General features: G+C 42.5%; 1 protein-coding gene across 1 annotated transcript; it reads left to right on the top strand.

Moving 5' to 3' along the window:
- Positions 1-306: 306 nt before the first annotated feature.
- On the top strand, positions 307-26625 carry LOC139375328 (glutamate rich 1). Its single transcript, XM_071117007.1, has 6 exons — positions 307-646; positions 1104-1244; positions 1472-1618; positions 15870-16250; positions 16975-17169; positions 25221-26625. The coding sequence occupies exons 1-6, from the start codon at positions 628-630 to the stop codon at positions 25343-25345; spliced, it is 1008 nt and encodes a 335-aa protein (XP_070973108.1). The 5' UTR covers positions 307-627; the 3' UTR covers positions 25346-26625.

A 26625-nucleotide genomic window follows, 5' to 3' on the forward strand; every position in this document is an offset into this window, starting at 1 on the left:
CAGGTGGCATTTATTTATTTTTTTCGCTCACCAAGCAGATTTTGTATGGAGATCAACGAGTGTTTCAAATTTGGTAATCAAAAAATGTAATGGCTTATTTGCTACGTGAGGCTTATTTGATAAGTAGGACACTTGACATTCCGGTCACTCGGAGAAAAAAACATTTTATATCGGAGTTGTGCCTGTGGTTTGCACGCTTATCTGCCCTCTCATTGGCTAGAATGGTCCCACCTGATCTTGCCTCCTCTCGACTGCCTTCCATTTTTGAAGACATTTCATATTGTTAGAGCGGCCACTTGAGTATCTGGTCAATATGGATAATCTTTGGTTCTTTCCTCATGTGTGGATGATTGAGGTCTGCGTTGAAGCTGGTTTGGATGTTTTCTGTCGCGGCTGTGCACATAATGATATTTAGCGAAATTATTTCAGTCGTAACGGAGCATGATTTGTCAACGCAATGTTGCAAATGATGGGGTGTCGTTAGAAAAGTTCATAACAAAGCTGCAAAACATCAACTAGCAGGGTGCCAGTAGCTAGCAATGCTAACTAGCTAGCTGGTAACATTACCGTTAGCATTTTTCACAAGTGTGTTTTATCTAATGTTACATTCGAGTTAAATATAGTGATATGGCACATAGGAAAGAAGGTAAGTACTTTTTTACGTCTTGTCGTTGCTGAAACATTAAACGCCAGATGTAGCTAGTTTTTACTAGTCTGTACTTATAGCTAGTTTACCTGTCCCGCTAGCCAGGCAGGCTACTCTCGCGCAACTCATTGAGAGTTATCAAACGCCAAGTTGACCGATCAATCCCGCGTGTTTTTGTGATACTTTCTCTGATGTATAACGTTACATCAGCGAAGGGATCACAAAAACACGCGGGATTGATCGGTCAACTCGTTTTCCGTTTCGTTTTTGTAGGTTTCTGATATTAATAAGGTATTTATGCTTTGTGAATTTTACTTTGATCTATCAACTACTAGTTGTGATTAAATTTCAATTGAAATTGCGTAATTAGCAAAACATGTATTAATACCCTAGATGGCTTGTACTTGACATTGGCAGCAATGTGGAATTAAAGTTAAGAATGTCAACTACGTTTCAGTATTCCAGTCTAAAGTTCTTCAGAGGCTGTACCCCTTACCTCCCAAGCTTGAGAAAGAACCCAGCTCTTCACCCCCAGAGTTTGTTCTCAACAAGTCCTCTGTGAAACAGAAAGTAGGCCTAGACGAGGGCACTATCACTGGTAAGTAGAGTAACATATTTCATTAACTGAGTTATGCTCAATTGAATTAGAAATATTGTCCCTGGAGCTAAGCGAAGTGAGACATCACACACTTTTTATTACTTCCAAATAAGTTGGTGTCACAGTCCGGAAATTATATAGCCTACAATACAATCACCTCCAAACCAATCGCCAAGCACTTACAGTAAAGCTAATGTTCTTTCTTTCTCATTTGCTCTGTGTCTCAGGAGATGGAGGGATAATACCATCCTCGACCCAGCCAGGCAGACGAATGTACACAGTCGTAGCTCCCCCTGCAGAATACAAGACAGTTGCAGAGGGATCTGTCACGCTCTCTCAGCCAGCATGCATAAATACTGTGCAAGACCCAGCTGGTAAGAGGGCTATAATCTTACATTTATGTACTGTAGTGACAGAGATGTGCCATAAAGCAGGGGATTTACTGGAAGGGGCTCTCCTCAGTTCCTCTGTCCAGCTCAGTGTTACCATCACTCTCCTTTATTGTCTTTTCCAGTCCAGTTGTGGGGAGATTAAAGCGGGAACAAATATTTTTATCCAAGACCTTAGTTGATAAATGTGAGATGGTTGTGTTGAGTGTACTGATGATCAAATCCCATCTGAATGCAATCTGTGCCAAATGGATCAGACCACCCACTGTTATTCACATTTGATGCTGTGTGTTTTCAAGGTCAAATGTTACTATTACAGATATGTGGTGATTTATCTAAAGGTATATGGCTTATGTGAGCACTCATTGAAACCATTTTAGGCTTAACAGTTGACATTGATTCACAACAGAACTGATCATTTTGTGTTATATGATCAGTAAACTTAAAGGTGCAATATGCAGAAATCGCTCCACCATTTTCTGGTTGCTAAAATTCTAATAGTCTAATTTCAGGTTGTGACAAGCAATGTGTAGAGAGAGAGTCATTGTACCATCTAAACCTCTGAAATATCTTTTAAATAACCAAAAATATTGTATTTTCAGCTGTTTGAAGCTGGTGTACAAAAGTAAAAGATGCAAAAAACTAAACGTATGAACGGGAAGCATAAAAATAGTGCATATAGAACATATCTACCTCTGACTTGCTTTCAATGAGAATGAAAGATCTATAACTCACATTTCTATAAGATTTTGTTAGTATCATCCAAAAGTTACATATTGCAACATTAAGATGTAATGCAGCACATTCCATTTGTTTTAGTGAATGTTTCCCTGGCATCAAACAGCTGGCTGAACAACCTGCTCTAAGCCGTCCTGACAGGATATCCACACTACTAACCCAGTCCAGTCCATTTCATTCAGTCAGCATCTGCCTGCCAGAGAGGTAAATGGGTTTAGGCTACCTGACAGAAACTGATTATATTAATAGTTGACAGTAGAGAAATTAGCCTTGGGCAACACCTTCATTTGTGTACACTGAGTAGGTTGTACCGGTATTTCCACTTTACCTGCAGAAAATGTCTCATTAATTGGAAGACGATGTATGTTTTTCTAGAAACTCAATTTATGACTTCGAAGTATACTCAATGCAGCTATAATTGCCTGTTATAATGGACTAGTCAGCAATTTAGGCCAATTGGTGCTTTCTCTTACATACTTAGTCATCAGATAGCTGGGTTCATGTATATGCACTTTGTGACATCTGCTGATGTAAAAAAGGCTTTCTAAACACATTTAGATTATTTTAGAAGTAGTACAAATTAGCCATTAGACCTAGTCTTGTAGCAGTACGGGTGGAATAGGAGAGTGGTTTTTAGCTTCTTTCTGCAGTCCTGAAATGGTCTGTGTGAGCAAATGTTTGCGGCTCTGTGCTACGCTTGCAGGAGGTATCTGTTACCATGGAGAAAGCAAAGTACACCATGACAACCTCAGTCATGAATGTTTTTAATTTTTGGTTACAAGTCCTTTAACATTTAGCTGGGCAAGGTGTCTACCTTGAATAATGTCTTAAAATGCTTTCATGTAGATCAGCTGCTAGGTCTGTACACATGAAGCAGTTCTGCCCTAATTACCATCTAGGCCTAAGAAACAAATGAAGTCATCGTAAATATTGCATATTTTAAAAGGCCAATTTATGGGAAATTCTGACATGACCATTTAGTCACGGCAATTAGGCTTCTCCAAGCTCTGATGCTGCTGATGGTCATTAGTAGCCTACCAAACCTGCTAACTGCCCGGTACTCAGCACTCTATTGTCCCACTAATCACTCTGACACCAATGCAAATATAATCACAAATCGAATCAAACACTTCATGAAAGCTCATGTTGCACAACATTTCTGTAGTCTATCGAATTGTGTTAGAGAACCAATTGATGGCCTCTATTAAGAAGATAGCATAGTTAACTCTATTACACTGTCTTTTCCAGCTACTGTGTGAGTAGTTTTGGGCCTGTGTTCATGTCACAAGGAATTTGTTTCAAATTCCTTCAACCCCCTCCCAAGGCCTTGCATATATTAGAAAGTGTGAAGTAAGTGACCAAACTAGCCAAGACTGATATCTTAGCAGTGGCTTTGATGTACTCAGAGACAGTTGATGACCTTACTATTGATCCCTCCTGCCAACATTACTATAGACTCACGTAGGGCTGACCCCATTTAGTCGATTGTTTGGTCGATAGGCTGTTAGTCGACCAAGATTTCTTTAGTCAGAGTCGCAAATTGATAATTCTTTCCATGGTGCACAAGACACCTGTCTTATTCATGCCTGTCTCAGTAGACTAATCCATTGAAGGCACAGTCCATCACTAGACGTGGTATACTGAAATTGTATATGGTTATATTATGTAAAAAATAATGGGGCAACACTAGTGTGTGTGTATGCTTTCTCGCGTTGGATAGCAGTCACTGTCCATGGTACTGAAACATCTGTGTGTCGTTGAAATGGCACATGTTTCTATGGACATAATAGCAAAATTAACCAGCATTTTGTTGTTGAATTGTCACCTTTTCCTAGATCATGTTGCTATGTGCATAATAGCCAAGTTAACCAGCATATTGGTGTTGAAAACAATGCGGCGGACAGCAGCGGCGTGAGAAGACGAGAAAAAAATTCAAGTAGCGTTAGGTCAAAACTAACAATTAGATGTCGACCGATTTTAATCTGAATGGCCAATTTAATTAGGGACGATTTCAAGTTCTCATAACAATCGGATTTATTTAACTAGGCAAGTCAGTTAAGAACACATCCTTATTTTCTATTACGGCCTAGGGACGGTGGGTTAACTGCATCGTTCAGGGGCAGAACGACAGATTTTCACCATGTCAGCTCGGGGGATCCAATCTTGCAACCGTACAGTTAACTAGTCCAACGCAATAATGACCTGCCTCTCTCTCGTTGCACTCCACAAGGAGACTGCCTGTTACGCGAATGCAGTAAGCCACGATAAGTTGCTTGCTAGCATTAAACTTATCTTATAAAAACAATCAATCATAATCACTAGTTAACTACACATGGTTGATCATATTATCTAGCGTGTCCTGCGTTGCATATAATCTGACTGAGCGGTGGTAGGCAGAAGCAGGTGCGTAAACATTATTTCAAACAGCACTTTTGTGTGTTTTGCCAGCAGCTCTTCGTTGTGCGTCAAGCATTGCACTGTTTATGACTTCAAGCCTATTAACTCCTGAGATGAGGCTGGTGTAACCGAAGTGAAATGGCTAGCTAGCGCGCGCGCTAGTAGCGTTTCAATCGTCACTCGCTCTGAGCCTTGGGGTGGTTGTTTCCCTTGCTCTGCATGGGTAATGCTGCTTCGATGGTGGCTGTTGTGTTGCTGGTTCGAGCCCAGGGTGGAGCGAGGAGAGGGACAGAAGCTATACTGTTACACTGGCAATACTAAAGTGCCTATAAGAACATCTAATAGTCAAAGGTTAATGAAATACAAATGTTATAGAGGGAAATAGTCCTATAATAACTACAACCTAAAACTTCTTACCTGGGAATATTGAAGACTCATGTAAAAAGGAACCACCAGCTTTCATATGTTCTGAGCAAGGAACTGAAACGTTAGCTTTCTTGCATAGCACATATTGCACTTTTACTTTCTTCTCCAACACTTTGTTTTTGCATTATTTAAACCAAATTGAACATGTTTCATTATTTACTTGAGGCTAAATTGATTTTATTTATGTATTATGTTAAAATAAGTGTTCATTCAGTATTGTTGTAATTGTCATTATTACAAATAAATAAAAATCGTCCGATGTATCGTTTTTTTGGGGGGTCCTCCAATAATCGGTATCGGCGTTGAAAAATCATAATCGGTCGACCTCTACTAACAATGCCACTCGGGAACATTCAGTCTTCTTAGTAAGCAGCTCCAGTGTAGATTTAGCCTTGTATTTTAGGTTATTGTCCTTTTGTAAGGTGAATTCATCTTTCAGTGTCTGGTGGAAAGCAGACCCTGGAAGATGCGTAGCTCCATTATGTTCATTTTTTATCCTGAACTCCCCAGTCCTTAATCCTTAACGATTACAAGCATACCCATAACATGATGACGCTACCACTATGCTTGAAAATATGGAGTGTGGTACTAATGTGTTGTTGGATTTACCCCTCATATAACTTTATTTTCAGGACAAAAAGTGAATTGCTTAGCCACATTTTTTTGCAGTATTACTTTGTCTTGTTGCAAACAGGATGCATGTTTTAGAATATTTTTTTAATGTACAGACTTCCTCCTTTTCGTTCTGTCAATTAGGTTAGTATTGTGTAGTCATTACAATGTTGTTGATCCATCTTCAGTTGTCTCCTATCACAGCCATTTTAAACTATGTAACTGTTTTAAATGTCACCATTGGCTTCATAGTGAAATCCCTGAGCGATTTCCTTCCTCTCCGACAACTGAGTTAGGAAGGACGCCTGTATCTTTGTAGTGACTGGGTGTATTGATACTAATTTCACTTGGATAGTGTAACTTCACTATGCTCAAAGGGATATTTAATTTCTGCTTTTTAAAATGTTTACCCATCTACCAATGGGTGCCTCTCTTAGTGAGGCATTGGAAACCTCTCTGGTCTTTGTGGTTGAATTGTGTGTTTGAAATTCACTGCTAAACCGAGGGACCTTAAAGATAGTTGTGTGGGGCACAGAGATGAGGTAGTCATAACTTACATGAACTCTGTATGCAATAGTGTTATGTGACTTGTTAAGCAAACATTTTCTCCTCGGTGTATTTAGGCTTGCCATAACAAGGCGGTTGAATATTTGACATTTCAGCTTTTAATTTTTAATGAATTTGAAGAACATAATTCCAATTTGACATTCTGTGTGTGTGTGTGTAGGCCAGAGACAATCTAAACGTAATCCGTTTTAAATTTGAGCGTCGATGGGTGTGAATCCTTTCTGGAAGCACTGTATCAATCAGTGAGGCTGTTCTATCGTTTGTTCACACAGCATATGAGTCATTCATGCTTTGAAATGCAATCAAAGATTTTTGTTTTAGAATTTAATAACAAAGTGAGCTTTGAGTAATTAGCCTAAACGGTAAATAAAACGTAGTCCACGAATGCATGTAACTTTTTTTTAGTCTTTATATGTACAGTGCCTTGCAAAAGTATTCGGCCCCCTTGAACTTTGCGACCTTTTGCCACATTTCAGGCTTCAAACATAGATATAAAACTGTATTTTTTTGTGAAGAATCAACAACAAGTGGGACACAATCATGAAGTGGAACAACATTTATTGGATATTTCAAACTTTTTTAACAAATCAAAAACTGAAAAATTGGGCGTGCAAAATTATTCAGCCCCTTTACTTTCAGTGCAGCAAACTCTCTCCAGAAGTTCAGTGAGGATCTCTGAATGATCCAATGTTGACCTAAATGACTAATGATGATCAATACAATCCATCTGTGTGTAATCAAGTCTCCGTATAAATGCACCTGCACTGTGATAGTCTCAGAGGTCCGTTAAAAGCGCAGAGAGCATCATGAAGAACAAGGAACACACCAGGCAGGTCCGAGATACTGTTGTGAAGAAGTTTAAAGCCGGATTTGGATACAAAAAGATTTCCCAAGCTTTAAACATCCCGAGGAGCACTGTGCAAGCGATAATATTGAAATGGAAGGAGTATCAGACCACTGCAAATCTACCAAGACCTGGCCGTCCCTCTAAACTTTCAGCTCATACAAGGAGAAGACTGATCAGAGATGCAGCCAAGAGGCCCATGATCACTCTGGATGAACTGCAGAGATCTACAGCTGAGGTGGGAGACTCTGTCCATAGGACAACGATCAGTCGTATATTGCACAAATCTGGCCTTTATGGAAGAGTGGCAAGAAGAAAGCCATTTCTTAAAGATATCCATAAAAAGTGTTGTTTAAAGTTTGCCACAAGCCACCTGGGAGACACACCAAACATGTGGAAGAAGGTGCTCTGGTCAGATGAAACCAAAATTGAACTTTTTGGCAATAATGCAAAACGTTATGTTCGGCGTAAAAGCAACACAGCTGAACACACCATCCCCACTGTCAAACATGGTGGTGGCAGCATCATGGTTTGGGCCTGCTTTTCTTCAGCAGGGACAGGGAAGATGGTTCAAATTGATGGGAAGATGGATGGAGCCAAATACAGGACCATTCTGGAAGAAAACCTGATGGAGTCTGCAAAAGACCTGAGACTGGGACGGAGATTTGTCTTCCAACAAGACAATGATCCAAAACATAAAGCAAAATCTACAATGGAATGGCTCAAAAATAAACATATCCAGGTGTTAGAATGACCAAATCAAAGTCCAGACCTGAATCCAATCAAGAATCTGTGGAAAGAACTGAAAACTGCTGTTCACAAATGCTCTCCATCCAACCTCACTGAGCTCGAGCTGTTTTGCAAGGAGGAATGGGAAAACATTTCAGTCTCTCGATGTGCAAAACTGATAGAGACATACCCCAAGCGACTTACAGCTGTAATCGCAGCAAAAGGTGGCGCTACAAAGTATTAACTTAAGGGGGCTGAATAATTTTGCACGCCCAATTTTTCAGTTTTTGATTTGTTAAAAAAGTTTGAAATATCCAATAAATGTCGTTCCACTTCATGATTGTGTCCCACTTGTTGTTGATTCTTCACAAAAAAATACAGTTTTATATCTTTATGTTTGAAGCCTGAAATGTGGCAAAAGGTCGCAAAGTTCAAGGGGGCCGAATACTTTCGCAAGGCACTGTAACGGCTATATACACAGAGTATACCAAACATTAGGAACACCTTCCTAATATTGAGTTACACCCCCCTCCCCCTTTTGCCCTCAGAACAGCCTCAATTTGTCAGGGCATGGACTCTACAAAGTGTTGAAAACGTTCCAACTGGGATGCTGGCCCATTTTGACTCCAATGCGTCCCACAGTTGTGCCGAGTTATCTGGATGTCCTTTGGGTGGTGGACTATTCTAGATGCACACGGGAAACCCTGGTACCTACTATGATACCCTGTTCAAAGGAAATAAAATATTTTGTCTTGCCCATTTACCCTCTGAATGGCACACATACGCAATCCATGTCTTAATTGTCTCAAGGCTTTAAAAAAAACGTATTTTAACCTGTCTCCTCCCTGTCATCTACACTGATTGAAGTGACATCAAATAGGGATCATAGCTTTAACCTGGTCAGTGTGAGTCATGGAAAGAGCAGGTGTTGTTATTGTTTTGTATACTTGGGTGGGCGAGGGTGTGTGTATACACTCAGCAAAAAAAAAGAGGTCCTTTTTCAGGACCCTGTCTTTCAAAGATAATTCGAAAAATCCAAATAACTTCACAGATCTTCATTGTAAATGGTTTAAACACTGTGTCCCATGCTTGTTCAATGAACCATAAACAATTAATGAACATGCACCTGTGGAATGGTCATTAAGACACTTAACAGCTTACAGACTGTAGGCAATTAATGTCACAGTTATGACAACGTAGAGAACACTAATGAGGCCTTTCTACTGACTCTGAAAAACACCATAAGAAAGATGCCCAGGGTCCCTGCTCATCTGTGTGAATGTGCCTAAGGCATGCTGCAAGGAGGCATGAGAACTGCGGATGTGGCCAGGGCAATTGCTACAGGGGGACAGGACGGACAGTTGATCGTCCTCGGAGTGGCAGACCACGTGTAACAACACCTGCACAGGATCGGTACATCCGAACATCACACTTGCGGGACAGGTACAGGATGGCAACAACTGCCCGAGTTGCACCAGGAACGCACAATCCCTCCATCAGTGCTCAAACTGTCCGCAATAGGCTGAGAGAGGCTGGACTGAGGGCTTGTAGGCCTGTTGTAGGGCAGGTCTTCAATAGACATCACCTGCAACAATGTTGCCTATGGGCAGCACAGGACTGGCAAAAAGTGCTCTTCACCGACGAGTCATGGTTTTGTCTCACCAGGGGTGATGGTCGGATTCACGTTTATCGTCATTGCAGGCAATCTCAACCCTGTGCGTTACAGGGAAGACATCCTCATGTGGTACCCTTCCTGCAGGCTCATCCTGACAGGACCCACCAGCATGACAATGCCACCAGCCATACTGCTCGTTCTGTGCGTGATTTCCTGCAAGACAGGAATTTCCGTGTGCTGCCATGGCCCGCGAAGAGCCCGGATCTCAATCCCATTGAGCATGTCTGGGACCTGTTTGTCTCAGTTGTTGAATCTTGTTATGTTCATACAAGTATTTACACATGTTAAGTTTGCTGAAAATAAATGTAGTTGACAGTGAGGACATTTTCCTTTTTTGCTGAGCTGTGTAGGTGACTTCGGGATGCTGGCCTTCTAGGCAGAGTTGCAAAGAAAAAGGCATATCAGACTGGCCAATAAAAATAAAAGATTAAGCTGGGTAAAAGAACACACTGGACAGATGAACTCTGCTTAGAAGGCCAGCATCCCGGAATCACCTCATCCCTGTTGATGTTGAGATTGGTGTTTTGCGGGTACTATTTAATGAAGCTGCCATTTGAGAACTTGTGAACCGTCTGTTTCTCAAACTAGACACACTAATGTCCTTGTTGTCTTACTCAGTTGTGCACCGGGGCCTACCACTCTTTCTAATCTGGTTTGAGACAGTTTGCTCTGTTCTGTGAAGGGAGTATTACACAGCGTTGTACGAGATCTTCAGTTTCTTGGCAATTTCTCGCATGGAATAACCTTCATTTCTCTGAACAAGAATAGACTGACGAGTTTCAGAAGAAAGGTCTTTGTTTCTAGCCATTTTGAGCCTGTAATCGAACCCACATGCTGATACTGAACTAGTCTAAAGAAGGCCAGTTTTATTGATTCTTTAATTTCAGCTGTGCTACCATAATTGCAAAATATTTTTCTCATGATCAATTAGCCTTTTAAAATGATACTTGGATTAGCTAACACAAAGTGCAATTGGAACACAGGAGTGATGGTTGCTGATAATGGGCCTCTGTACACCTATGTAGATATTCCATTAAGTCCGGCTACAATAGTAATTTACAACATTAACAATGTCTGCACTGTATTTCTGATCAATTTGATGTTATTTTTAATGGACAAAATGTGCTTTTCTTTCAAAAACAAGGGAATTTCGAAGTGACCCTGTACTTTTGAACGGTAGTTTGCATCCAGTCAACAGTTTGGACACCTACTCATTCAAGGGTTTTTGTTTATTTTTTACTACATTGTAGAATAATAGTGACAACATCAAATCTATGAAATAACACATGGAATCATGCAGTAAACAAAAAAAGTGTTAAACAAGTCGGTCTATTTTGGATGCTTCAATGTAGCCACCCTTGACAGCTTTGCATACTCTTGGCATTCTCTCAACCAGCTTCACGAGGAATGCTTTTCCAACAGTCTTGAAGGAGTTCCCACAATTGGGTTGATGATCGGGTGGTTGTGGAGGCCAGGTCATCTGATGCAGCACTCCATAACTCTCCTTGGTCAATAGCCCTTACATAGCCTGGAGGTGTGTTGGGTCATTGTCCTATTGGAAAAACAAATGATAGTCCCACTAAGCGCAAACCAGATGTGATGGCGTATCACTGCAGAATGTTCTGGTAGCCATGCTGGTTAAGTGTGCCTTGAATCCTAATTAAATTACTGACTGTCACCAGAAAAGCACCCTTCACACCTGCATCATGGTGGGAACCACACATGCCGATATCATCCATTCACCTACTCTGGGTCTCACAAAGACATGGAGGTTTGAACCAAAAATCTAATTTGGGCTCATCAGACCACCAAGGACAGATTTCGACCAGTCTAATGTCCATTGTTTGTGTTTCTTGGCCGACGCAAGTCTCTGCTTATTGGTGTGCTGTAGTAGTGGTTTATTTGCAGCAATTTGACCATGAAGGCCTGATTCACAGTCTCCTCGTAACTGATGTTTTTGTTACCTGAACTCTGAAGCATTTATTTGAGCTGCAATCTGAGGTGCAGTTAACTGTAATGAAACTATCTGCTGCTGCAGAGGTAACTCTAGGTCTTCCTTTCCTGTGGCAGTCCTCATGAGAGGAATTTTCATTTGCACTTGAAGAAACTTTCAAAGTTCTTAACATTTTCCGGATTGACTGACCTTCATGTCTTAAAATAATGATGGATTGTTGTTTCTTTGCTTATTTGAGCTGTTCTTGCCATAATATGGACTTGGTCTTTTGCTAAATAGGGCTACCTTCTGTATACCACAACTGATTGTCTCAAACGCATTAAAAGCGGGAAAAAAGTCTGCAAATTAAGGCACATCTGTTAATTGAATTGCTTTCCAGGTGACTACCTCATGAAGCTGGTTGAGAGAATGCCAATAGTATGCAAAGCTGTCAAGGCAAAGAGTGGCTACTTTGAAGTATCTATTTTGATTTGATTCACTTTTTTTTTAAACTTTAGCTTACTACATGATTCCATGTGTGTTTCATAGTTTAGATGTCTTCGTTATTATACAAACAACTTTTGGCTGGTTGTGTGTGGACCTCTTGACTGTATCCACATTTTGTTACATTACAGCCAATTTCTAAAATGTATTAAATAAAACATATCAATCTACACACAAATCGAAAAGTTATTTTAGAAATGTTTGCTAACTTATTACAACTAAACAAGGTATTTATTTACAAATGTAACAGTCCCATTGCTATGAGACTCAAGTGAGCTAAGGTAAATCCTGTTTCCATTGATCATCCTTGATGTTTCTACAACTTGGAGTCCACCTGTGGTAAGTTCAATTGATTGGACATGATTTGGAAAGGCACACACCTGTCTATAAGGTCCCACAGTTGACAGTACATGTCAGAGCAGAAACCAAGCCATGAGCTCGAAGGAATTGTCCGTAGAGCTCCGAGACAGGATTGTGTCAAGGCACAGATCTGGGGAATGGTACCACAAATTATGCAACATTGAAGATCCTCAAGAACACAGTGTCCTCCATCATTCTTAAATGGAAGAGGTTTGGAACCACCACGACTCTTCCTAGAGCTGGCTGCCCGGCCAAACTGGGCAATTGGAGAAGGGCCTCGGTCAGGGGGAGTGACTAAGAACCCGATGGTCACTCTGACAGAGCTCCTCTGTGGAGATGGGAGAACCTTTAAGAAGGACAACCATCTTGTTAGATATTACTGCGCTGTTGGAGCTAGAGACAAGCATTTCACTACACCCGCAATAACATCTGCTAAACACATGTATGTGACCAATACAATTTTAGTTAGAGGCATATAACAGCCCACTTGGCGTTTGCCAAAAGGCACCTAAAGACTCTCAGACCATGATGAAACCAAGATTGAAGACTTTGAGCTGAATGCCAAGTATTATGTCTGGGGGAAACCTGGCACCATCACTACTGTGAAGTGTGATGGCTTCTGAAAACCTGCTCCAGAGTTCCAACAGGACAATGACCCTAAGCACACAGCCAAGACAACGCAGCAGTGGCCTCGGGACAAGTCTCTGAATATCCTTGAGTGGCCTAGCCAGAGCCCGGACTTGAACTCTAACAAACATCTCTGGAGAGACCTGAAAATAGATGTGCAGCAATGCTCCCCATCCAACCTGACAGAGCTTGAGAGGATCTGCAGAGAAGAATTGTGTGTGTGGGGGGGTATATATTTCATTAGAACAGAGACACTGGTACTTAATTTATTTAGTGTTTACATTTTGTTCCAAATGGTCAGAAATATTGTAATTGTAACACTATTCACAACATTTTGTTCCTATACCCTCCTTTTTCTTGATCTCCAATAGTTTCCACAACTAAGTCAAATGTCTTCCACACATCTGACTTTCCGTTCTGAGCAACCAGTAAACATTCTTCAGGTTAGTTTATTTTTCACCACCTCCGCATCCATTTTGCTGTCAAGTTCAGTGTTTGATAATCAATTTATTGATGTGATTGATAGGCTATAGATCAGGCCCTATTGGTCACGTGCATGAGATGCTTACATGTTTCACGTAAAGAGAGCAAGGATTGAGGAAATAGGTAATGTTTTTCCTAAACAAATCAAGGATTTCGATAACTACTTTTGTCAGTGATTCAAGTAAGAAACGAAATAGCTGATATGTTGCAGCTTCAGCACGGACAGTGCGAAAAAACACTTGCAGTGCTCTGGTGCCTTTTTCGCTGCAGCAGGGAAGAGTAAGACCACATTCACCAGTTACACAGGCGTTCCCTGTCATTTTGGTTTTAACAGCATGGCCATCGGGCTCCTTGAGTAATTTGTGTCTTAATTATTTAGTCAAACAGTGCTTGTGAAGCATCAGACAAGCTCAGTGCATATAGTGGATTTTATTCAAACACATAGGGTGTGTCCTATATGGAAATATACACGTTTAAAAATAAGACTATATTTTGTTGTTGGAGACAGCCCTAGACCCATTTCCCGGCCATGTCATTAAAGTTATGTGCGCAGTCCGTCATCAGCAATCTCTTTGTTTACATGCAAGTTAACAAACAAGTAATCAGATGGTTATCACAGATGTCATCAGAGGATTTTTTTTATTTTTTTTACCCCGTTTTCTCCCCAATTTTGTGGTATCCAATTGGTAATGACAGTCTTGTCTCATCGCTGCAACTCCCGTACGGACTCGAGAGGCGACGGTTGAGAGCCGTGCGTCCTCCGAAACACAACACAACCCAACCAAGCCACACTGCTTCTTGACACAATGCCCACTTAACCCGGAAGCCAGCCGCACCAATGTGTCGGAGGAAACACCCTACACCTGGCGACCGTGTCAGCGTACACTGCTCAACATGCCACAGGAGTCACTAGTGCGCGATGGGACAAGGACATGCCTGCAGGCCAAATCCTCCCCTAACCTGCACGACGCTGGGCCAATTGTGCGCCACCCCATGGGTCTCCCAGTCGTGGCCGGCTACGAAAGAATCTGGACTCGAACCCAGAATCTCTTAGTGGCACAGCTAGCACTGCGATGCAGTGCCTTAGCCTCCCAGGTGGTGCAGTGGTCTCAGGATGTATTACCTAGTAAATTAGCGAGGCAAGGTAAATGGAGCTAGATCAATCCAGAATAAGAATAGTTGTTGAACATGGCTAATCCCATCAGTCTTGTGTGTTTTCATGGTTATCACTCACTCTTAAATATGTCAAGGTCCTGATACCAGCATTAGCTATCCTGCTACAGAGCTTTTTGATGTCGGGATGCGAGCGCATCACTCTAACGACATTTGATGGTAAACAGAAAATGGCTCTGGTTTGATCCCTAACCATCAGACTACCTGACCACTAGAGGGAACACTGACTCGCATTCCTTTGACTGCAGTTTACCTGTTGAACAGTCCAAGTCATGATAAAATGGACTGTGTGTGCATGTCCATCCTCCTTCAGGACATCCTGTGTCTTTGAGAGACTATTTATTGAGCTGGTCCTTGCTGAATCACATTTGCTGCATTATGCACCTTTTATCAAGCCATGTCCGCTTTGCCCCACATCTGTTGCAGCATTCACTTATTGCCACCAACAGTAAATCGCTTCCTACATGCTTATTATGATTTGTTTTATGGAAATGCTGTGAATAATCATCACCGGTTGTTTATTTGTGATGTTTCCAATTTCTATCTTTCACAGCTGGAAATTGATACATAACACAACCTTTTTTTTTTAAAGATACTCTCTCACTCGCTCTCTCTGCACAGCTGGCCATATGGTGGCAGTTTCTCTTTAAGACCCAAAAAAAAAGAGCTCTTGAAACTGCTTAAAGTCTAGAGAAAGAGAGTGGTGTGTGCGCATGCATGCTCTGCAGTAGGGGGTACTGGAGTGTATAGACTGTGGTTGGGTTGCTAAATCCCAGACAGCCTCTCCACCCACCAGTTACCCTGGGGAACAGCCACCACACTCTGTGTGTGGACAGGGGCCCAGCTTTCCCACGGGAAGGTGATGCAGTCAGCTTTTGACTTCAGTGCTCTGAGCCCCAGAGAGCCATCCAGAGAGAGGCATCAATCCAAGCGGTGCTGCTTGGCTGAATATGCTGGCTGAATAAACTTTATCTGCTACCAAATAAACAGTCTTATGTCAAAGATGGGATAGGCATGGTGTTTGAAGGTGGCTGATTCCAAGTGCTATGAAATGGATATTAGTTATGAATATGGATCACAGGGACTGACTTACCCTAGCGCAGCACCACAGCTAGATTAGACTAGCTTGTGAAGTTAACAAGCTCTCACTTTTTCTTGTTCCCTTCAGATGAGAACACTCATGAGTCTGAAGGAGAGGGAGAAAGACAACGACTGAGGAGAAGAAGAAAGAGGAAGGGAACAACAGCTCCAGGAGGAGGGACAGTCGCGGGACAGGCTACAGACTCCAACCCTGGGGATCCAACCATGGCTCCGACCCCCACGGAGGAGAAAGGAGAGCGGCTCAGCAAGAACAAGAGGAGGAAGCTAAAGAAGAAACGCCACAAAGAAAAGCTCCTGTCTCTCGGTCTGATGCCCCGCGCTGCAGCTCTGGAGTTCACCTACCAGAGAGAGGGGAATGGGGAGGAGGAGGATGAAGAGATGAGGCAGGGAAGAGCAGCTGAAGTGATGGACTTCCTAAGGACCACACAGGAGATCTACGTGTCTGATTGTGAGTATCATACCAGGGCTGCTAATCAACCCAGATACGGTCACACAGCCTAGGCCAGAGCTCTCCAACCCTGTTCCTGGAGATTTATCCTCCTGTAGGTTTTGTCTCCAACCCCAGTTGTAACTAACATGGTTCAGATGATCAACCAGCTAATTATTACAATCATGTGTGATAGATTGGGTTGGGGACTGGAAACCTACAGATCAGTAGTCTCCAGGAACGGGGTTAGTCTGGCTCAGTCTTCCTAAGAGCTGGCCAAATGTAGTGCACTATATAGGGAAAGTTTTTTTTTTCTTTTTTTTTTTCTTCAAGTGCTGAAGCATAGTTTATTTTATATCCTTCATATTGTCAGAAAAAAAAATAATTTGAGGAGCAGTGTGTAGAGCACAACCCCAAAAATGGTCCCAACTTGAGGACCATGGGGGATTTTAAGGTCAGGTGTTTAGGTTACTTCCTCATGAGGTGTTTAGGTTACTTCCTAATGTACAGGCTCTGTTGTCTGGTCTGGCATAATCCCCCCCTGACTTGCCTTCGGAAGAAATTCTCCTGTCCTTATTATGCACCTCAGTCTCAACATAGACCTGACGATTGTTAAGGTATTAGACATTTTGCTGTTGTCATATGACTGAATTGCCCACATCCTGCTTAGCATATTCCCATTCAGTAATGGATATTTGAAAGGTTGGTGGAGTAAGAGCATCTCTTATTTCCTCACACTCTCCAGGCTCATTGCCTGCAGGCAGGCTCCATGTATCCTCAGGGGTAGTGGAGGGCCTTCTGACCAGCCTGTCCAATGGAACATTCCCCCCTCCTGTTTTGGCCCAACTCCACAGCCTCAAGTCCCTGGTGCAGCAACAGGACACGGAGAGGCTTGCCAAGGCTCTGCAAGAGCTCCAGAACAGCTCTACCATGTCTCCTAGTGAGTAGTCTGGTTTTGCCTTAACTATTCTTGTCTGAGCTCACCTGTCCATACTAGAGGTTGACCGCATGGCTGATTTAATTAGGGTCTATTTCAAGTTTTCATAACAATAGGTAATTGGCCTTTTTGGATGCTGATTACATTGCAATCCACGAGGAGACTGCGTAGCAGGCTGACCACCTGTTATGCGAGTGCAGCAATAAAATGACTTTGGCTGCAAGGAGCCAAGGTAAGTTGCTAGCTAGCATTAAACTTATCTTGTAAAAAAACATCAATCTTCACATAATCACTAGTTAACTACACTTGGTTGATATTACTAGGTTAGCTAGCTTGTCCTGAATGCATATAATCAATGCGGTGCCTGTTCATTTATCATCGAATCACCGCCAACTTCCCCAAACGGGTGACGATTTAACAAAAGCGCATTTGTGGGGGAAAAACACAATTGTTGCGCAAATATACCTAACCATAAACATCAATGCCTTTCTTAAAATCAATACACAGCAGATTCATGTTCGCGGGCAATATTAACTAGGGAAACTGTCACTTCTCTTGCGTCAGGGTATATGCAGCAGTTTGGGCTGTCTGGTTTGGGCTGTCTGGTTCGTTGCGAACGGTTCCGTATTTCACTGAAAGAATAAGCGTTTTCTTTTCAAAATTATATTTTCCAGATTTGACCATATTAATGACCAAAGGCTCGTATTTGTGTGTTTATTATATTTAAGTCTATGATTTGATAGAGCAGTCTGACTGAGCGGTGGTAGGCAGCAGCAGGCTCGTAAGCGTTCATTCAAACAGCACTTTACTGCGTTTGCCGCAGCTCTTAGCAATGCTTGATGCACAGCTCTGTTTATGACTTCAAGCCTTTCAACTCCCGAGATTAGGCTGGAAATACTATAGTGCCTTTAAGAACATCCAATAGTCAAGGGAATATGAAATACCAATGGTATAGAGAGAAATAGTCGATGCGTCATAATTCCTATAATAACTACAACCCTAAAATTTCTTAACTGGGAATATTGAGGACCACCAGCTTCCATATGTTCTCATGTTCTGAGCAAAGAACTTAAACGTTAGCTTTTTTACATGGCATGTATTGCACTTTTACTTCTCCATCACTGTGTTTTTGCATTATTAAAACCAAATTGAGCGTGTTTCATTATTTATTTGAAACTAAATTGATTTTATTTGTATTATATTAAGTTAAAAATAAGTGTTCATTGTTCATTCAGTATTGTTGTATTGTCATTATATAAATAAAAAAAATCGGCCAATTTTAATCGGTATCGTTTTTTAAAAATATATCCTCCAATAATCGGTATCGGCGTTGAAAAATCAATCGGTCGACCTCTAGTCCATACTACCAGTTGCCTAATCATACCTGCCCTCGTCTGGCCATACTAGCATGCCTTACCTATACATGCATGCTCTCCCCTATCCAAACACAAACCAGTTTGACAGTCCCCAGTATCTCCTGCCACCGGGTGTTTTACTCGAGCTGCCAGGAGAGCAGACTTTGTACGGGTCTGGAAATTGTGAATGACATGGTCTCAGGTGTGTGTTTTGGGCCAGTTCAAATCTAACTGATAAGATCAGTGGTGAACTGGTTGGCCCTCGTGCAGAGTATTATACGACTGTCCTGTCCAGGGGATTCAGGGCACGGCTGAGCAGGTGGTCATAGTGATGCTCAACTCTCTGCCAAGGCAACACTGAAGAGGAAAACAAACTCCAGTCCAGACCTGTGATCACTTCCCACAGTGGACTCTATATAGACCAGGGATCATCAACTAAATTCAGACGCAGGCCGATTTAAAAAAAAAAAATAAAAAAATGTTTCTTGGGTTGATGGTCGGGGGATCAAAACATGATTTGTAGACTGCAAATTGACTGCAAGAAGATATATTTGACTAGAACATAATCATTTCAACTTGCTTACTTTTGTATATGATCACGTGTTTGTGTGTGAATACTTGGGAACAGATTTCCAAAATGAAAGTCACTTGGAGCTGATTTCCTGGTGTTTTTAGACTTATGTCTAACAATAAAAATGTAACACTTGAGTGGTCAAATAACGTCACCAGTTTGGGAACCCTAGTATAGACTATAAACTAAAACCACAGCTTATTCCTGCTGGTCCCTCCACCTGCTCCTCAGATGTGGACAAGCTTTGTGGATTCCCCCAAAACGTAATTAGTCATTAAAGGTCCAATGCTGCCGTTTTTATCTCAATATCAAATCATTTCTGGGTAATAATTATGTACCTTTACCGTGATGGTTATGAATTGAGTGTCAGAAATAACTTCTTAGCAAAGAGCAGTTCACGCAATAATTTTTCTCGGACTGTCTGGGAGTGGTCTGAGTGGGAGGGGAAATCTGAAAACTAGCTGTTATTGGCAGAGAGGTTTGGAACTCTTTGTTATTGATCTATTAACTAATTTACTGCCTGGTGATGTCCCCACGCTGGCCAAAACTCCATCCTACAAAAAAAGGCTGAAATTTTAGGTGGTCTTCTCAAACAGCGCATTCACTTAAAGGACATTTATAATTTTCCCAGTATTATTCCAACTAACTATAGCTAAACAAATGGAATTGGCCACCAGTGGAATAAAGCCAGCTGTTTCTGTCCAGCCATGCTTGAGCCCAGTAAGCCTGCTGTGCTGTTGGTTTAGCCTGTTCTGTGAAAAGGTCAAGTCTTTTCCACAGTTCCCTGGAGCTTCTCTTCAGCTCAGAGAGAGGCAGAATCAATTGACCACCAGGGCAGTGCTAAACCATATCCCACAGCTTACATTTCACTGTTCTACCCAACACCTCTGTCGTCGATGACGTCTGCTGCTTGCCTGTTGCCAGTTTTATTTGATGACTTTCATGCACTTCCCCTTTTTAATTTGGACTCTTAATAGCACGGTTATATAAAAGACAGCCCAGTGGAAAAGGGCAGCTGTTAGCAGTGAGGTACTGTAGGTGACGGGAATCAAATCAAACTTTTTGTCACGTGCGCAGAAAAAAACAGGTTTAGACTTGAAGTGCTTCCTTACGAACAAGCCCTTCCCAACGATGAGTTAAAAAATAATTATACAAATTGTAACAAGGGAAAAAATGCACTAGAATTAAGCTATATACGGGGAGTACCAGATCAATGTGGAGCTATATATCACATTTATTTATAAAGCCCTTACATCAGCTGATGTCATAAAGTGCTGTACAGAAACCCAGCCTAAAACCCCATACAGCAAGCAATGCAGTTGTAGAAGCATGGTGGCTAGGAAAAACTCCCTAGAAAGGCCAGAACCTAGGAAGAAACCTAGAGGAACCAGGCTATGTGGGGTGGCCAGTCCTCTTCTGGCTGTGCCGGGTGGAGATTATGACAACATGGCCAAGATGTTCAAATGTTCATAGATGACCAGCAGGGTCAAATAATAATCAGTGGTTGTCGAGGGTGCAACACGTCAGCACCTCGGAGTAAATGTCAGTTGGCTTTTCATAGCCGATCATTCAGAGTATCTCTACCGCTCCTGCTGTCTCTAGAGAGTTGAAAAAAGCAGGTCTGGGACTGGTAGCACACCTGGTGAACAGGTTAGGGTTCCATAGCTGCAGGCAGTACAGTTGAAACTGGAGCAGCAGCACGGCCAGGTGGACTGGGGACAGCAAGTAGTCATCAGGCCAGGTAGTCCTGAGGCATGGTCCTAGGGCTCAGGTCCTCAGAGAGAGTATACTTACATTCACACAGGACACCGGATAAGACAGGAGAAATACTCCAGATAGGACAGACTGACCCTAGCCCTCCCCGACACACAAACTACTGCAGCATAAATACTGGAGGCTGAGACAGAAGGGGTCAGGAGACACTGTGGCCCGATCCGATGATAACCACGGACAGGGCCGAACAGGCAGGATATAACCACACCCACCTAGCCAAAGCACAGCCCCCACACCACTAGAGGGATATCTTCAACCACCAACTTACCATCCTGAGACGAGGCCGAGTGTAGCCCACAAAGATCTCCGCCACGGCACAACCCAAGGGGGGCGCGCCAATCCGGACAGGAAGATCACGTCAGTGACTCAACCCACTCAAGTGACGCACCCCTCCTAGTGATGGCATGGAAGGGCACCAGTAAGCCAGTGACTAAGCCCCTGTGATAGGGTTAGAGGCAGAGAATCCCAGTGGAGAGAGAGGAACCTGCCAGGCAGACACAGCAAGGGCTGTTTGTTGCTCCAGTGCCTTTCCGTTCACCTTCACACTCCTGGGCCAGACTACACTCATAGGACCTACTGAAGAGATGAGTCTTCAATAAAGACTTAAAGGTAGAGAGTGCATCTCTCACATGGGTAGGCAGACCATTTCCAGGGCGTACCAGTACCAGATCACTGTGGCGATATTTACAGGGAGTACCAGATCAATGTGGAGCTATATACAGGGAGTACCCGTACCAGATCACTGTGGAGATTTATACAGGGTGTACCAGTACCAGATCAATGTGCAGGGGTATGTATATATGATAAAGTGACTAGGCATCAGAATAAAGAACAGAGTAGCGGCAGGATATTCTTAGTGTGAAAGTGTGTGTCAAATAAAAAAAATTCTGTCACATGCGCCGACTACAACGGGTACCTTACCGTGAAATGCTTACTTACAAGCCCTTAACCAACAATGCAGTTAATAAAAAAACAAGTGTTCACGTGTTTACAAAAATGAACTGAAGTAAAAGAAAAATGGAAAACAATTTAAGGAGCAACAATAAAATAACAGGAGCAGGGCTGTATACAGGGGGTACTAGTACGAAGCCAATGTGCGGGGGCACAGGTTAGTCCAGGTAATATGTACATGTAGGGAGAGAAAGTAACCTACACATAGATAACAGAGTAGCAGCAATGTAGAAGGACGGGGCAATGCAAATAGTCCGGTTAGCCATTTGATTAGCAGGAGTCTTATTGCTTGGGGGTAGAAGCTGGTAAGAAGCCTTTTCTACCAAGACTACCGGTACCGCTAGTCTGTGACTAGGGTGACTGGAGTCTTTGGTTATTTTTTGGGCTTTCCTCTGACAATGTCTGGTATAGAGGTCCTGGATGGCAGGAAGCTTGGCCCCAGGAAGTGATGCAACCAGTCAGGATGCTCTCGATGGTGCAGCTGTTGAACTTTTTGAGGATCTGAGGACCCATGCCTAATCTTTTCTGTGTGGGTTTTGTCTGGGTATACACTGAGTATACAAAACATTAAAAGCACCTGCTCTGTCCATGACACACTGTCCAGGTGAAAGCTATGATCCCTTATTGATGTCACTTGTTAAATCCACTTCAATCAGTGTAGGTGAAAGGGAGGAGACCGGTTTAACCTGTTGCGACGAGCAATCCCGTATCCGGGATCCTATTTATAGCCTCAAGCTCATTAGCATAACGCAACGTTAACTATTCATGAAAATCGCAAATTAAATTAAATAAATATATTAGCTCTCAAGCTTAGTCTTTTGTTAACAACACTGTCATCTCAGATTTTCAAAATATGCTTTTGAACCATAGCTAAACAAGCATTTGTGTAAGAGTATTGATAGCTAGCATACCATTATACCTAGCATTCAGCATGCAACATTTTCACAAAAACAAGAAAAGCATTCAAATAAAATAATTTACCTTTGAAGAACTTCAGATGTTTTCAATGAGGAGACTCTCAGTTAGATAGCAAATGTTCAGTTTTTCCAAAAAGATTTTTTGTGTAGGAGAAATCGCTCCGTTTTGTTCATCACGTTTGGCTACCAAAAAAAAACAAAAATTCAGTCATCAAAACGCCTAACTTTTTTCCAAATTAACTCCATAATATCGACTGAAACATGGCAAACGTTGTTTAGAATCAATCCTCAAGGTGTTTTTCACATATCTCTTCGATGATATATCGTTCGTGGAGGTCTGGCTTCTCCTCTGAATCACATGGAAGAATACTTGCAGCTGGAGATTACGCACCAATTTCGACGCAGGACACCAGGCGGACGGACACCTGGTAAATGTAGTCTCTTATGGTCAATCTTCCAATGATATGCCTACAAATACGTCACAATGCTGCAAACACCTTGGGGAAACGACAGAAAGTGTAGGCTCATTCCTTGCGCATTCACAGCCATATAAGGAGACAATGGAAAACAGCGCCTCAAAAATTTTGCTCACTTCCTGTTTGAAGTTTCATCTTGGTTTCGCCTGTAGCATCAGTTCTGTGGCACTCACAGATAGTATCTTTGCAGTTTTGGAAACGTCAGAGTTTTTTCTTTCCAAAGCTGTCAATTACATGCATAGTCAAGCATCTTTTCGTGACAAAATATCTTGTTTAAAACGGGAACGTTTTTTATCCAAAAATTAAAAGAGCGCCCCCTATCTCGAAGAAGTTAAAGAAGGATTTTTAAGCCTTGAGACATGGATTGTGTATGTGTCATTCAGATTCTGAAAGGGTGAGGACAAAATATCTCATTTCCTTTAAACGGGTATGGCAGTAGGTGCCAGGCGCACCAGTTTGGGTTTTTCACACTCAGCAGTTTCCCGTGTGTATCAAGAATGGTCCACCACCCAGCCAGCATGGCACAACAGTGGAGTCAAAATGGGCCAGCATCCCTGTGGAATGCTTTTGACACCTTGTAGATTTCATGCCTCGACAAATTGAGGCTCTTCTAACGGCGTATACTCAATGGATATAGTCTTGAGTGTGCATAGTCCGTGTAACCATTTATATAACTATTTAGCAGTCTTATGGCTTGGGCATAGGAGCCGTCTCAGAGCCTGTTGGTTTGAGAGCCGGCGCTTCGGTACTGTTTGATGGACAGTAGCAAAATGAACAGACTTGGTTGGCTGAAGTCTTCTGCAATTTTTTTCAGGCCTTCCTCTAACACTGCCTCATAGATGTCCTCGGTGGCAGGGAGCTCCGCCTCAGTGATGTGCAGGGCCGTCCGCACCACCCTCGACCGCACTTTGCGGTCGAGGGCGGTGCATTTGCCATACCAAATAGTGATGCCGTCAGACAAGATGCTCTTGATGGTGCAGCTGTAGAATTTGAGGATCTGAGGGCCCGTGCCAAATCTTTTCAGCCTCCTTAAGGGGGAAGAGGTGCTGTCGTGCCCTCTACACGACTCTGCGTGTGTGTGGACCATGTTAAGTCCTTAGGGATGTGGACGCCAAGGAACTTGAAGCTCTCGACCTGCTCCACTACACCCCTGCTGATGTGAATGGGGAAGTGCTCTCCCCTCTCACCTGTAGTCTACGATCAGCTCCTTTGTCTTACTGACATTGAGGGAGAGGTTGTTCTCCTGTCACCACACTGCCAACTGTCTGACTTCCACCCTGTAGGCTGTCTCCTCAACGTAGGTGATCAGGCCTACCACCGTCAGCTAACTTGATGGTGTTGGAGTCATGCATGGCCACGCAGTCTTGGGTGAACAGGGATTACAGGAGGGGACTAAGCAAACACCCCCGAGGGGCTCCCATGTTGAAGGTCAGTGTAGTGGAGGTGTTGTTGCCTACCCTCGCCACCTCGGGCTGGCCTGTTAGGAAGTCCAGGATCCAGTTGCAGAGGGAGATGTTCAGTCTCGCGCTTGGTGATGAGCTTATGGGGGACTAGGGTGTTGAACGCTGAGCTGTAGTCAATGAACAGCATTCTCACATTGTTATTTCTCATCTTGTCCAGGTGGGAGATGGCAGTGTGAAATGCAATGAGATTGTGTCATTTGCGGACCCGTTGGGGTGGTATGCAAATTGGAGTGGGTCTGGGATCTTGTCATGACCAGAACTTGAAAATTACAGATGTGAGTGCTACAGGGTGATAGTCATTTAGGCAGGTTTTCTTGGAGCTCTTGGGAACAGGGACAATGGTGGTCAGCTTGAAACATGTTGGGATTACTGACTGGGTCAAGGCGAGGTAAAAAATGTCAGACAGGTACAGTACTAGACCTAGACCAGGATAATTAGTTCTCCTCATCACTATGGAATGGCAGTAATGATCTCATTAAATAACTGTTAATCCACTCACTGTTCCTAATTGCAAACAAACTAATGTAACGTGTGTCTCGTCTTTCCAGGTGAGGCCACTGCAGTTGTGTCCTTATTTCAGTACTGGATCACAGACATCCTGCCCCTGCAGAGACCGGAAGACAGGCCAACCAACAACACAACCTTCCTAGTTGAACCAACAAACATCGCTTAGACTTTCCTAGATGTTCAAGGTTTTAAACAATACTACTGATGGAAAATGTATCTGAATCATACATTGTGTGCCCACAACCACAACTGTTTGATAAGACCACTGCATACAAATGTTCTTAAAGATGCTACCTGTCATGACGTTGCCCTCTTTGGGTACAGCAAGCCTATCCCCCTCTCCCTGCCTCCTTCAACTAGGCTGCTGTGGTCAGAGAGAGGTCGTAAATTCCTGAGAAGACCCTGCCTCATGGCCACAGTATAAGAGACGGAGTGAATTTTCATAGAGAACAAAGGAATTTCTTCCACCTCACAGAACTTGAGGTGTGAACAAATTTCATGTTCCGGACAAGGTATAAAAGATCGGTGAAGAATCCAGCTATGAACTGGTCCACTTGTTACATTTTGGGGAAGCTCATGGGAGACGGTGTGGCCACATTGCCATAATGCTGTTTATATAATAGCCTCAGATATGAGGTTTTACATCTAATTGTTGTATAAGATGAATGAGTGAGTATGATACTGTGTGTAAAATTGTGTGATGTGATTTTGGACTGTTTAATGAAGGAAACTCCAATTCCCTTTTGCGTTAAACTAAATACGAGGACTGCCCCTGAGCCCAGTTAGGGTCAGGCATCCTGGGACAGCCCTTTTCTGCAATTCCAAATAAAACCCAACTTTGAGAAATGATCACCAGACCATGTTTTCTTCCATTACGAGGGTACAAAGGTTGTAGACCATTGCTGAATCTTTTAACCATACCATGTGGTTAAACTCTCAGACTATCGATACCAACAGAATAAGAACAAGTCTTTGATATTAATTACTAGTCTGCAGCTAGGAATTCGGTATCATTTAACGCGAAGAACGACAACCGCTGAAACATCCATTCAATAACGAATGAATGAATGTCACTCTGAACAATCCACTCTAACCACATGAGAGAGGGAGAGACACAGACAATTCTACAAAAGAAACAAACTTTTCACCAGCGATCAAGACGACACACTGAGCGTCTATATATATATATATATTGATTGATTGATTGATTGATTGCAATTGTTCCCGAATGAGCGAGCGTTCATGTGCATAGGATTAGCATTTCAATTGTTATAATGATCAACTCTGTGGTGACTTCTCAGCTGACTCCCCCTTTTGTCCACCAAGCCGCGATGCTGGTTTAGCCCACTAGGGCACATTCCCTTATCATTTCTTGTAACCATATTGACTTTGTTTTTTTATGCATTTCTGTGAATTACTTAGTAATAAATAAATGACTTAAAACAA

This window comes from Oncorhynchus clarkii, chromosome 19, assembly GCF_045791955.1.
Source record: "Oncorhynchus clarkii lewisi isolate Uvic-CL-2024 chromosome 19, UVic_Ocla_1.0, whole genome shotgun sequence".
NCBI lineage: Eukaryota > Metazoa > Chordata > Actinopteri > Salmoniformes > Salmonidae > Oncorhynchus > Oncorhynchus clarkii.